Below are 13,619 nucleotides of genomic sequence, written 5' to 3'. Positions count from 1 at the left end.
ATAGATAGATAGATAGATAGATAGATAGATAGATAGATAGATAGATAGATAGATAGATAGTGCCCTACATTTTGTCTTCTTGTAATTATTTGCTTTATTATATTACCATATAATTTTTATGTATTATCTTAATTATAAACACATTGGTATATAGTGCAAACAGTTTTACCGTTTACTGCACTTTGCTATTCTTCTCGTTATTTACCTATAATGGCTAATGAACCGGATGTCTCACCCATAGGCTTACTTCCACGTTGAAGAAAAAGGTGGATAGATTTTTTATAAAAGTTTAGTATTCTTTGAGGAGAAACAGAATATTAACATTTCAGACTAACTAGCTAAAAGTAGTCTTTATAAATAGTATTTTTTTTTTTTTTTTTTTTTTTTTTTTTTGAGGAATTATCCAGCAACTGTCTATGAAGCAGTTAAGGCAGCTTTACAGTTCTCGCATTCTCAAAGGAGTGTCTCAAAGTGTTCTTGCAATAATTAATCCTAATTTTCACTTTCTTCCCTGTACAAAATTTGCATGCCAAAAAGTCAGCTGCACCACCCAATGACAGTGTTTAGAAAACTCTGCAGAACTGCTGTAGCCAATTATCTTTTAAAATAATCTTTTCTCTTCTCTCTTTTTTCCTGCCATCTTCGAACTGTTCTCTGTTGTTTTGCATTTTGCTGGCCTCAAATTTCAACACTGATCCTGCCTCGTTTTTTAGTCAGATGTATCCTTGTTTACTTGGCTTTCTGTTCTTTTGCCTAAAAAAACAATGACAAGGGGATATTTTCACTGTCTGTTGCTGAGAAAAACAAGCCACAGCAAAAGAGTGGCATAGCTAGAAAATTCTGTTTTCACACTTCCAACTCACCCGGCCGATAAGGAAATTTGCTAACAGTGGACGATAGGACACTACTCAATGCTCAGCCTTAGACAGCTGGCCATGGGGGTTAATTAGGCCCTGACGTCCATGCACGGGAGAGGAGAAGAGAGGGTAAAAGAGAGCGCTGAGAGGAGAGAGGAATGTTTCAATCAGTTTAATGGACTTAAAGTAGGCGTCTGCCTCTGGCTCTTTTTTTGCAGGAAAAGTCATTTGCCTCTTCATAGTCCTCAAAGGACTCCATATGGCTACGGCCCTGACAAAACAGATTTGCTTTGAAAGCCTCACCGTGAGGGTGGTGTGAGACAGTGCTGAGTGTAATCTGCAGTGGAAAACGGAGTGATAACAGCTTGGAGGACTGGTTTAGTCTGGCTAGCAGCTTGTCTCGGACGGACAGCCAAGTATAGAGAGCTTTTATGTTGTATTTTCAATGTAAGCACTTTGTGATCTAGCCAATCCGCGAGCAATTGAAAATTGGGACAAAGTGGTGGCAAGATGGATTTTGCGTGTACCAGTCTGTCTTCAAATGGCGGGTGATTCGAAAGGAGCCGGCGCTGCAAGGGTCGATTTCCATTCTCAGGCTGGTTATGTTAAACTTGTTAAAACTAATGACTCCCCAATTTCTTATATACCTGTGAAAGAGAGAGTCTCCCGACCAGCACGCGTCTAATGAAAGGAGGAATTTTGAGCTTCAGTGGTTTAAGTCGAAAAGCAATTACAGCATTGAATTAGTTTTCAAATTAAAAAGCAATTGAAAAGGCCTAGGGGTTAACTGTTTCCTGCACGGTCATCTCTCTCACTTTTACACATAAAGAGCATTTAATCCTGTTACAGAATGGCACTCATTGAAAATTGAAGGCGACAGAGTTGACATGCAACTCTTTTGTCTTCTTCATCCCTCCACATGTGCTTGCTCACTCCCTGGTTGTTCAAAAATTGATGTAGCCCTATCAGAAGAGGGCTTAATTGTTTTTCTTCTCCCTTCGCTCATTTCTTCCTTTTCCTCTTTCTCATGGGGCGTAGTGACAGATTCTGCTCTGAAACTTAATGAACTTTGAAATAGAACTCTCAGCCACAATTATCCCCTCGTAGGTGTTTTGTCACGAAATGATGCCACTATCTCCTCACAATTACAGCGAGGCCAGAGAAACCCACAAACACGTGAGGTCTTGCGTGTGGCTGGACATGCGGCCGCCCCCCTTGGACCGACTTTCTGGGTCGCCGTGGCCATTAATATTAAATGACAGAAGTGACTGGAACACGGGAGCGACAGAATGACATTAACACAGAATGACAGGGTGACATTTTGCCCACGTCGCAAGGAGGTTTATCCTCCGTTTCTCTATTTGGAGGCCCCTGATTGCTCACTCACATTTGAGATGGTGTGAGACAAGCTCTCAGAAATCGATAAACATGTTTTGGGGACTAAAGGCCATATGGACCCCCACCCTGCATCATCCTGACGCCTCGCATTCACACAAACACATTTCACACGCACGCACACCCAATCTCAAATTGCTGTTTTTAAACACACAACTTAGAACTAATAGAGGCAAGAAAATGGGCTTTTAAAGGTGGCACACTGTTTTTGATTTCGTTTTATTTTGGTTTAGCCATTTTTTCTCCCTCAGCTATGCATTTGAAATGTTAAGTGTAAAAATATTTTGTCCTATAATAGTTAATAATTTAAAACTTTTATTACTCTGACAGAAATGGTTTAAATATAAACATAACTTAAAATATTTCAAGTCAGCCTAGTATAATAAATATAACTAATAAATAGATTTATATATACTATAGATATATGTAATAATGTGTGTGTGTGTGTATATATACCTTATTTCGTACCTTATTTCGTACAAACCTTATTTCGCTTCTGAGACTCACTGGTACTGCCACGTGAGTGTGAGGTTTTGCGTCTGCTCAGCAAACAAATGTAATAATAAATAATAAATGTACATTTTGCATGTTCAGAAGAAGTGAGCTGCCCTGTCCTGCAAACAATGTAAACAGGCTTGTGTAAGTAAATTGCTCAGTGCAAAGAAAGAGAAGTAATGGGAACCTGGTATTTCTATGTTCTTTTTTGCATGTCTCCAATAGACATGAACAAGTTATGTGAAAAACATTTGAAACATGTCTAGTCTTCAAGCTCTATGTTGGCTATGGTTTCACTAATAATGTGCATAAAGCATCCACATTTGTCCATGCCCATGTTGATAAGAGTATTAAAAACTTTGAAAAGTATTCATTTAGAACAGATAAAAATGTGTGATTAAGTTGTGATTAATCACGAGTTAACTCTTCATGATGCATTTTTATCGCAAAAAAATACTTCAAATAATAACAAAAATACTTATGAAAAAACTAATAAAAGAATAACAAAATCTTTAACAAACATTTTATAAGTCATTTCGTTTTTGACTTTAACACTGCCGGCACAGCTATAGCAGGACTGGGGAATAATGAAAGTGACAGAAGCAGACGGACCCTCATTACCGAGCAGATTTAGTATGGAGAGCAGAATCAGAAATGAAGAAGATGAGACAGCTTAGGTGCGAAAGACCCCGGGATCAGATGTGACGTTTGGACATTGCTCTGACACAGGGAGCAGCACAAAAAGTTTGAATCACTGATCAAATAGCCACTGTTTGTGCGTGTTTGTTCTTAGCGAATCGGACAAACAAGCCCAGCTGCTTTATGACAGAAATGGAGTGATTATGCATGCATTAGTGTTTTGATTCAGGCTTGTTTTCCTCTCTTCCTCTGCAGGCACTTCTGTAATGCAGGTAACGGCCTTTGACGCCGACGACAGCACCACGGCAAACGGGCTGGTGCACTATCGCATCCTGAGCCAGACGCCACACATCCCCATTCCCAACATGTTTACTATTAATGGAGCAACAGGAGAGATCAGCACCATCGCTACAGGCATCGACAGAGAGGTCAGTCACGTCTCGTACATGTAAAAGCAAGTGAGCTTCCAAGAAGCTGCTGCCGTCTGATTTTCTTTCAAAGAACTGTTGATAAGTGTGTAATGTGTTTGGAGTGTAATGGGTTTGAGTGTACGAGCATGTGTGCTTGCCATTCCATGAAGAGTGTTTTTCTAACCTCCCTTGTGGTCTCTCCTGCGTTAGAATATAATTAGTTCTCAGCTATGGTTTGTCTTAGCATACTTATTGTGGATGGTCCCTAGTTTTCTGTGAGCAACATTGTGAAGAGACATTCTTGCACTGTAACAAACAGGCCTTTTAGAATCACCTTAATGATCAGCCTGTCCTTCGAGCTGTCTGTGACTTTTTCAAGTTGAAGATCAGCTATCTGCCCTCCTAGAACACCCCATCAGGACAACAGTCACAGCTTCAATGGCTAGGATGCTCAGTATACTGCAAAAATCATGGCTGAACTTGAGACTATCTGTCCTATGTAGTTTTGTGGGTAAGGATCAGTGGGTCCCAATTCATTATTTATTGAGAAACCGTAGTAAACATTTTTTCTGATCAATACTTTTTGTATTCTTTTCAGGCTAATATTACACACAAACCCATGCGCTATGAAAAAATAGGTGGTTTTACAAATTCAAATGCTAAAAATAAACCAAAATATAAACTCAAGTGGTATTTCTTTCCATGTTTTTAGTGACTAACACTTCTGTAATCAAAGTAATAATAATTGTATTGAATTAATGTAATATATTAAATTAATTAACCACATTACTTAATTAGGTAAATAACTAATCATTGAAAACAAGCAGCTTTGCCATATCACAGAAGAAATACTGGAAATATCTTGGCGTATCTTTGAATATTGTGTTCTACAACAGGGGGCCTTTGTTTCAAAAATTTGAGAAGCACTGGTCTAATGTTTGAACGCCATTGACTTATTTAGATAAAACAGTTCCTCAGACAGGTTTCACAATCCTCAAAAAAATAAAAAATAAATTGGCACCTGATTTTAATAAATGATGTGCTTGATTCCCAGGATAGTGTTTATTTCTCATGCTTAGCCTCTGAATCATTTCTGGGATTTTCTAGCTTGTGTAGCAGAGATATGTACATGCTCTGGAGTCTTGTTATACTTATTATTTCCAGCCCCACCTAGAATTAATTCAACTAATCATTGGGGTCTTCTTAGTGTCTACTTTAGAATGCAGTTGACTTCATTTTTAATACATGCATGCACTCACATACCCACACAAATGAACCCTATGGGTCATGGGAACAGCTTTCCCATAACTCATCTGAGTATCAGAGCCTGACCCTTCCCACCAGACGTGTTCCCCTCTTTAACCTCTTCATTAATCCCTCTCTCTATCGCTCAAGTCCCTCTTTCTTGCACACACACATGCACACACTCTCACAAACACAAGCACACACACAGTTGTGTGCTCCTCCTTAACCTCCCTCTGCTCCACTAATGAGCAGGGTCATTCAGAGGTCCATTCAATTTATCCCAGAATGGTTAAGCGGACCTTCAGGGAAGTCTTTCAACTTCCCCTTTATCTCTCCATCCTACGTGATCCCTTGCTTCTTAGTAGCATTATATTAAAATAGATATGAAAACATTTCTAGTTGTAGTAACTGGAGACTGTCCTGCCTCTTCAGTATTAATTATGTGACAAATGTTGTTTCTAGTCACTGTTGCTCAAGTGTAATTGATGATGATGACGACGATTATTATTATCATCATCATCATCATCATAACTGTAGCTATTATCAGTTACACTTTAGTGCCAAAATTTGTTATATAAATAATTTTATTTAATAATAATAATAATAATAATAATAATTTTATTATCATAAATCACACTATAGTTCTGGATTTTTTATAATAATAGTAATAATAATGATGATTTTAAACCATCAAAACCATTTGTTCTAACAAATTATTAAATTACTTATTAAACAGTGTAAATCGCTGTTAGTGGCCTTTTTATTCAAATAAGCTACTTTGCAGTCATTCCAGTGATTTGTCAGTTGTTTAGAGGGTTTTGGCACTACAGTGCTGTTAGAGTCATTTTGGCATCTTGTTTCTCTTGGCACATAAAGTTCTCTACCCTTCATGCCACGTTAGATGACGTTAGCTGTCATCTCAGGATTTTCTATTTTTCTCTGACAAGTTATCATAAGTCTATACCTGGAGCAGTGACTCCTGCTAATCCAATGACTAAGACAGACTGGCTGAGAGTGTCTACAGGAGCATGAATGTGGGTCGTGGTACCTACTGCAGGCATGTAATCTGTCCTCCTCTCAGGACCAGAGAGCGACCCTCATTAATCTAACGCAGTGATTGTGCTCTCTTTCACCTGTGCACTCCGATTAGAACTAGGACACACTTATGTGTTTACAAAGCCACATCACAAATGGAACATTTGGAAGATTTTCAACATCACATTTTTTGTCAGGCAAGATGTTGTTGGATGAGACTGAAAGGAATAGTTCACCCAAAATGGAAAATTCTGTCATTATTTACTCACCCTCGTGTTGTTCCAAACCTGTATGACTTTCTGTCTTCCATGACACACAAAAGGAGATGTTGGACAGTGTGTCCAGGCTTCTGTTATCCATACGGTGATAGCGGATGGTGATTTATTCTGACAAAATAGTATAAATATTTCCATTCTTTTTTCATCAAAAGGAACAACAAATGAATACATGTTAGGAGCATGTCTGGGTAAGTGACAATAGAGGATGAGTAAATTATGATGACATCTGGTGTTTATGTACTATATATATTTAAGCAAACTGCTGTTCAGAAGAGTTTTTTTTTGGCTATTCCTTTTTACTATTATTATAGGACAGTGGAGAGATGACAGGAAAGTATTGGGTATAGAGAGAGGGGAGCGGGATCAGCATTGGACCATGAGGCTAGACCGAAGTGGTTTTTAATAGTTTTATTCAAGTATATGTAATTTAATCATAAGTGACAGTAAAGACATATATAAAAGATTCCTATTTCAAATAAATGCAGTAAGTTTGAACTATTGAGTAAAGGATCCTGAAAAATGTATCAAGGTTTCAACAAAAATATTAAGCAGTACAACTGTTTTCAACATTGATAATAATAAGAAATATACTTATTTTGTTTCCAATATGCATTTTCATGAGACTGGGCTCACCAAATTAGACAACGACAAGCTGTTGTCTCGTGTCCGTTCTATCCGTCACACTGTTGCCAAGTTTGCGGTTTTCCCGTGGAATTGGGCTACTTTATCACTGTTGCTGCGGGTTGTTTTTCACATCCGTGGATTGAAGCAACCACAATAAATTGTATTTTAGCCCCCAGGATGCGATTTTTACCCTTGACCCCTTGAAATGCGGTTAGTTTGGGCTAGATTTGGGTAGCAAAAAGGTTTTGTTGTAAAAACCCTGGCAACCCTTTCCTTCAAGCAGGTAACGTTATTATTGCTAGCATAGCGACTCATCGAAAAATACATTGGCATCATCTGTATTAAAGAGAAAATAATCACTTCATCCAACGTTTAAGTGAATAAAATAGCCTTGACAGCCTTGGAATTCCACAACTATTGATCGACTTTGTTTTCTCTCACCGGACTTGTGTGTGTGTAGCCTATGTGATGTAAAAGAGGAAAGCAGGTATTTGGACCAAAGCACTGTGAGGTAAGGGAGGGGGAGACTCAAAATGTTTATAAACTTAAAATGCATTTTTGCCCCATTTGTGTTGTTTTACTACTTACACAATTATTAAAGTATAAAACATTTTTATTTACAACACACAGACTGTTTTTTATCATATTTTTAAGGGGGACAACCCTCAGATGGGGGGTCATGTCACCCCCGACCCCCCCAGCGGGTTTCCGCCTATGCCAAAACTACTCACTGCTGTGTGTATGTACACTTGGATGGGTGAAATGCAGAGCACAAATTCCGAGTATGGGCCACCATACTTCGCTACACACCACTTCACTTTTTTTTCTTTTTTTTTTTGATTGGTAAGCATATGAGGCATCTTTCATAAACAAAATCAAACTTAATGATAGTGAAAAAATGTTCCTCATATTAATTTTTAAAGAGGTTATGTGGAGGTTTTTTACAAACTTTTCATGAGAAACTTAGCTTTCAGTTGGTGACATGATAGGGCAAAAACGCTTTAAAAAATGTGGAAAACAGATGTGGAAAATAAAATGTTAAATGGACTGAGGCATTGCTGTTTAATCCACTTAGTGTTTAGATTGGAGGGCTTATATGAATATGCTCCTCCTGAACTTTCAGTGTTTTACCCAACGGGGAGTACATGGGAGACGGGCAGCTGTCTACACACACATATATCCATCCTAACATTTGCCTCTCTGCATATCCATCTGTCTCCTTCACATACACATTTTCTCATCAGGAGCATAATCCTCCTTCATCAGTACCTGTCGTCTAATTGGAATATTTATGCAGTAATTAGTGGGTTGAAGAAGCCTGGAGCAGTCGCTTGCATTGGTGGGAGTTCACATTCACTTTAATGTCACACACATCTGATCAGGTCTGAATACCAATTACCCTCTCACACCGAGACCCCATCACCTCCACACACCTCTTAACCTGCTTGCCATCACCTGTCTGATTACAGCAGCTAACAAGCAGCCCCTCTCCCCATCTTTCTGCCCTGCATGCCTTTTACTGAAACTGTCATCTTGTCTTATGCCCCTCATGGCAAATATGTCCATCTTATGCACTTTACAACCAGCCATCCCCATTTCTGTCATTTTATTTCTTCTCTTTTCCCTTTAATAGCACTGCATGAATCTATAATATAAGACAGGAATTAAATGAAATTGGGTGTGTGTGTGCGTGTGTGTTTTTACGAGTTTAGAAAAGACAGATTTCTGCAGAGAGAAGTTAAAATGAATAATTTATTCCCCCTCGTGTCATTCCAAACCATTGACTTACTTTTTTTTTGTGAACCACAAAAGGAGAGATTTGGAAGAATGTTCATGTTTCTCATTTCTGCACAATGAAAGTGGGTGGGGACCACAGACTGTCAGGCTCCAAAATGACAAAAAGCATTCACTAAAATAAACATGTGGAGCCAGATTTAGTAAACAGGGCAAATTAGCGTTAGAGTACAATTGCATAAAAGCACAGATGGGAGGGGAAAATTCTGCGGGTGATTTACTGATAATGATTTACTGACCCCACGTTAAAAGAACACAAGACAAAGATAATTTCCGTAATGACCAGTGAAATCTACCAAGAGCAGCACAAATTACCACCTGCTTTAAGACTTACTTTTTTTGGCCGTATAATAATAACTCAAATACCAGTAATCTGATGAGCACAAACGTCATGTGATTAATTTTAATACTATCCTCCCATAAATTTTGCATCTGAAAGGGAAACTCCTACAAATGCATATTCAATAAGGTCAGGCACAAAATTTCATGTGACCACGCCTTTTCAGTGCTAATTCTTCACTGCACGTCTACTATTTTAATGCCAAAAGATGGTTTGTGCTGTCGCAAGCTGTTGGTAAATCTGGCCATTGATGGTTTAACATTTGAAAAAAAAAAAAAAAGATTTAAATTTTGATCACAATTTTTCTCTTAACTGATATGTGACCAGGGCTGATACAGCTGTATTATTTGGCATTTTTCAGTTATTGGAGTTGGTCGATACATTTTTCTGCTTGGCTGATAAGAAGCAGGGCTTTTATTTTGACTGTACAGAGGATGCCAGCACATCTTTATTAGTTTATGGTATCGGCCGTTGACCGCTCTGCTCCCTTCGATATCAGCATCGGCCATCAAAATATCGGTCCACCACTAGAAAGAGCAGCTTGGACAATCTGTTATAAACATCTCCTTTTGTGTTTTAGAAAAGAAAGTCAGTCATAAATTTCAAAAGACATGAGAATGAGTTAATGATGAGAGAATTTGAATTTATACATGAATGATCCCTTTAAATCCCATGGTGCTTTGTAACCAAATGTAGCATAAATCTTATTGATGCATCACAGTGTTTGGTCACAGATTTGAATCATATAAAATCAAAGCGCTTATAAGTTCTGCAGTGGCAGTGCTGAGTCTTTTGTCTGTGTGTGTTAAAAGCCTTGCATGTCTGTCTGTGCAGCTCTGTGAATCTGTTCGAGCCAGATTGTCCAGGCTGTTGCTTTTCATTACCTGTCTCTTGTCTCTGCCAGAGGCCATGTGGTCTGTTCGCATGAGTGTGTGTGTGTGTGTGTGCGCTTGCCTCATTGTGTCAGGTCTGGGTTAGAACGTGTCCACTCTGTCTCGCCTGATTAGGGAATCGATCGGTGTGAAGTACATGTGTGTGTGTCCCAGTCATTCCCAGATGATCTAAAGCTTCCTGCATGTGTGAGATGAGGAGAATCATAACTTCTGGTTGAACTCTCTCCACTATCATCTCCTCCACCGTGACTTTCCTCCTCTCCTTCCCCTTATCACCTCTCCTATTCCCTTCTCTCCCGAGGGAACGAGCGAGGTGTCGGGGAGAAGTGAGGTCAGGGCCCGTTGGGCTGTGAAATGCTCCTCATAACAGTTGACTCAAGCGTGTGAGAGTCTGTATGGGTGAAACTTGCCTCTCGCTGGATCTGCTCTCAAGTCGCCGAGATTTTGCCAGCTGTCCTGAGGTGTAATCGTTTTACATTCTCTTCAGGACTGGAAATGTGTTTAAGCTCGTCTCTTAGCGTCACGTTCTCCATCCCCGCAGCCGGAGCTGTATGAAAAGTGTGCAAGATTAATTACACACTGATTTGTTTCTCTTGTTCTCTGCAGAGCATAACCAGAGGAGACAGTATTGATATTTCATTATGGTGTTAATAAAGGTCAGCCGCTATTGAGTTCTCATTAATAGAGCCGAACTGGGCAATATTAACGAGAAGACGCAGGTTTTAATGACTCTCAGTGTGTGTCCACAGTATTCTGTGGTTCTTTAAGTGCTTTAAAACCATGAGCACTCCTCTGAGGAGTCCCTGACCTGCCTCTTAAATACAGCTACCTGAGGGAGAGGGAAATATGGATGAGTAGACAGAAAGATTCTGAAAGACCTGTCCAGTCAGTCAGTTAATTAACAAACAGTTTTTGAATGAAGGTCCCTGCTAAGGAAACTGGTTTCAGACAGGTCTTTCAGGCATCATAAGGTCACGTCCATTGAGCTAGAACAAATGCAAGTGAGCTTTAGAGATAACCAAATAAATATTTATTGACTACAATGCATATTTTCCATTAGAAATGGAATCATATGTTGAAAAAAATAGACATTTATGAATGAATTTACTTTGAAACTTCCACCAACAGCTTAATATCAGAGAATTGTCAGATACTGAGAAGGATACATGCTACTCCCAACATTTTGTTCATGTTTAACAAGGATACATTAAAGGGATAGTTCACCCCAAAATGAAAAATAGTCACTCTCATTCCAAACCCATAAGACCTTCGTTTATCTTTGGAACACAGATTAAGATATTTTTGATGAAATCAAAGAATCAGAGCAAGGACATTATTAAAATACATGTTAAAATATGGTTGAAGCACTGATGTCACATGGACTGTTTTCACAATGTCTTTACTAGTCTGGGCCTGGGATCGTTTCAGTTGACAGCGACAATGTGTTTCAATGACAGATTTTTCATTTTTGGGTAACTATCCTTTTAAATTGATCGAAAGTGACAATAAAGACATTTATAATATTACAAAAGATTTCTTTTTTAAATAAATGCTGCTTGTTTTGAGCTTTCTATTAATCAAAGAATCTTAGAAAAATATACATCACAGTTTACACAAAAAATATTAAGCAACTATTTAACTGAAAACAACAGTTTTCAGCATAGATAAGAAAAAAAAAATGTTTCTAAAGTTACAAATCAACATATTAGAGTAATTTCTGATATGTCATGTGACTCTGAAGACTGGAGCAATTGGCTGCCGTACATTCAGCTTTGCCATCACAGGAATAAATGAATTCTAAAATGTATTAATAAAACTCTTATTTCCAATTGCAACATTATTAGGGGTGCACGATAAATTGTCAGTTAACAATGGCTCTGTGTAGTAACAGCTGCTCTATGTGAAATCACGCACCTGATGGAATTTACAGCTGATTAGAGAACCGCCTTTACTGACGAGATGCGCATTAATTATCGGCCGATATTTATTGTGCACCCCTAAACATTATTTCACAATATTTCTGTATTTATAAAATAAATAGATAAAAAAAAACATTAAATGTAAGGCACTATATATATATAGTACACACACACATTGTGAAATGTTTTTGGGTTTTTTTTTTTTGTGACGGATACACACGTATGAATTTGGCTTTAGAAGGCAGCATACGTAGGCAGCCCTGAGCCAGAGAGGCAATTCTCATGTTTAGTTATGGTTAAATTGATGTCCCATGGTCAGTCATCTGCTAAAACAAAAGGAAGCCTTCGAAGTAAAACCATCAAGATCTCCAGCATGCTCATGTGAGGGTATTCATTGCTTCACAGCAGCAGTCAGCCACCTCCCTCCAAGACACCCGTCCCCAGACCAGTCTCAGTGGAACGCTGACTTGTCCTTGACTCCCCCCACTTCCTGTCTGCAACAACAGAAGGCTTTCGGCCAACCGGATTAATACGGCTGGAGCTGAAAGAGGCAGAGGAGAGGCTTTGGCTCAGGCTCAGCTCTCTGTCTCCTCCCAGTGTGGACTAACTGAGTTAGATTCACCCGAGCATGGACGGGGAACAGTTTCAGATCTGTGCCCAAAGGAACATTGGCCATGCAACAACAAACACTTCTATGTGTGTGTGCACGCATGTTTCTATCCATCTGTTGCCCTCGCAACCCCTGTTTTCATCCGTGGTTACAAACAGGCTGGTTCATGTCCGTTGATGAAGAGTTGTTTTTGCGCACTGATTATCTGTGTGTGTATGAGTGTGGGTGTGTGTCTTTCCAGAAATAGTGAGTGACAAAGTATCAAAGCAAAACAATGCTCACTGTAGCCTCTTGTCCTAATTAACAGAAAAGCCTGCATTCAAGCAGACAGACAGACAGACAGACAGACAGACGTATCCACAGACAAACACAAAGAGCCACCATTTCCCAAATATATACAGTCTCAAAGTCTTTGTAAGACGGCTTTGTTTAGGCTTAGATGCCAAACACAAAAAAAATGGATGAATAAGGTTTGTTGTCATACTTTAGGGACAACACTTTTTGTACTAGTATACCATGGTACTTGGGAGCAGTGTTGTTATTGTTAACAAAAACTAATACTATTCAAATTTGTTTTTGTTTGTTAAAATAAAGCTGAAATGAAAAATATAAATGTCAGATATAATCATTTAAAACATTTTTTTAAATGACAAAAGTACATGACAAAATATAAATATAAAAGCTATTTCAAAATATTATAACTATATAAATAATACTAAAATAACACTGATTTGGAGTATAGTATATATTTAGCTTTATTTCCAGGTCCATTAGTAAAACAATACAATACAAAACAGTACAATACACTTTGTACACAGAATATATATTACAATATACTATATTATTTTGAAATAACGTAGTCAGTTACAATTTACAGTCTACCATCTGTTATTATTTCTGTACAGTCATTCTCAAAAATGAAATTAATACATTTTTGTGTCTGGAAAATAAAGGGAAAAGGTTGTTCAAACATCATTAAATACATTTTTGTTTTAATTTCAAAACTGTATTAATTCTGTGGTAAATCCTCATGGTAATTCCTGATTTACATATGTGATGTGTTGATTAAAATGAACATGTTCTGT

At 38.3% G+C, this 13,619-nt stretch overlaps 1 protein-coding gene across 3 annotated transcripts in view; it reads left to right on the top strand.

The window, feature by feature from the left end:
- Window positions 1-13,619, top strand: part of LOC109069640 (cadherin-4-like) — a 225,409-nt gene that overhangs the window by 193,322 nt on the left and 18,468 nt on the right. For all 3 annotated transcript variants that reach the window (XM_042734278.1, XM_042734277.1, XM_042734276.1), the window contains one exon: window positions 3,642-3,814. In XM_042734278.1, the coding sequence (XP_042590212.1) occupies window positions 3,642-3,814 (173 nt within the window). The remainder of the gene's footprint in view (window positions 1-3,641; window positions 3,815-13,619) is intronic.

This window comes from Cyprinus carpio, chromosome B11, assembly GCF_018340385.1.
Source record: "Cyprinus carpio isolate SPL01 chromosome B11, ASM1834038v1, whole genome shotgun sequence".
NCBI lineage: Eukaryota > Metazoa > Chordata > Actinopteri > Cypriniformes > Cyprinidae > Cyprinus > Cyprinus carpio.
Note: the sequence above shows the minus strand (reverse complement) of the source record. Positions and strands in the feature narration are given on the sequence as shown.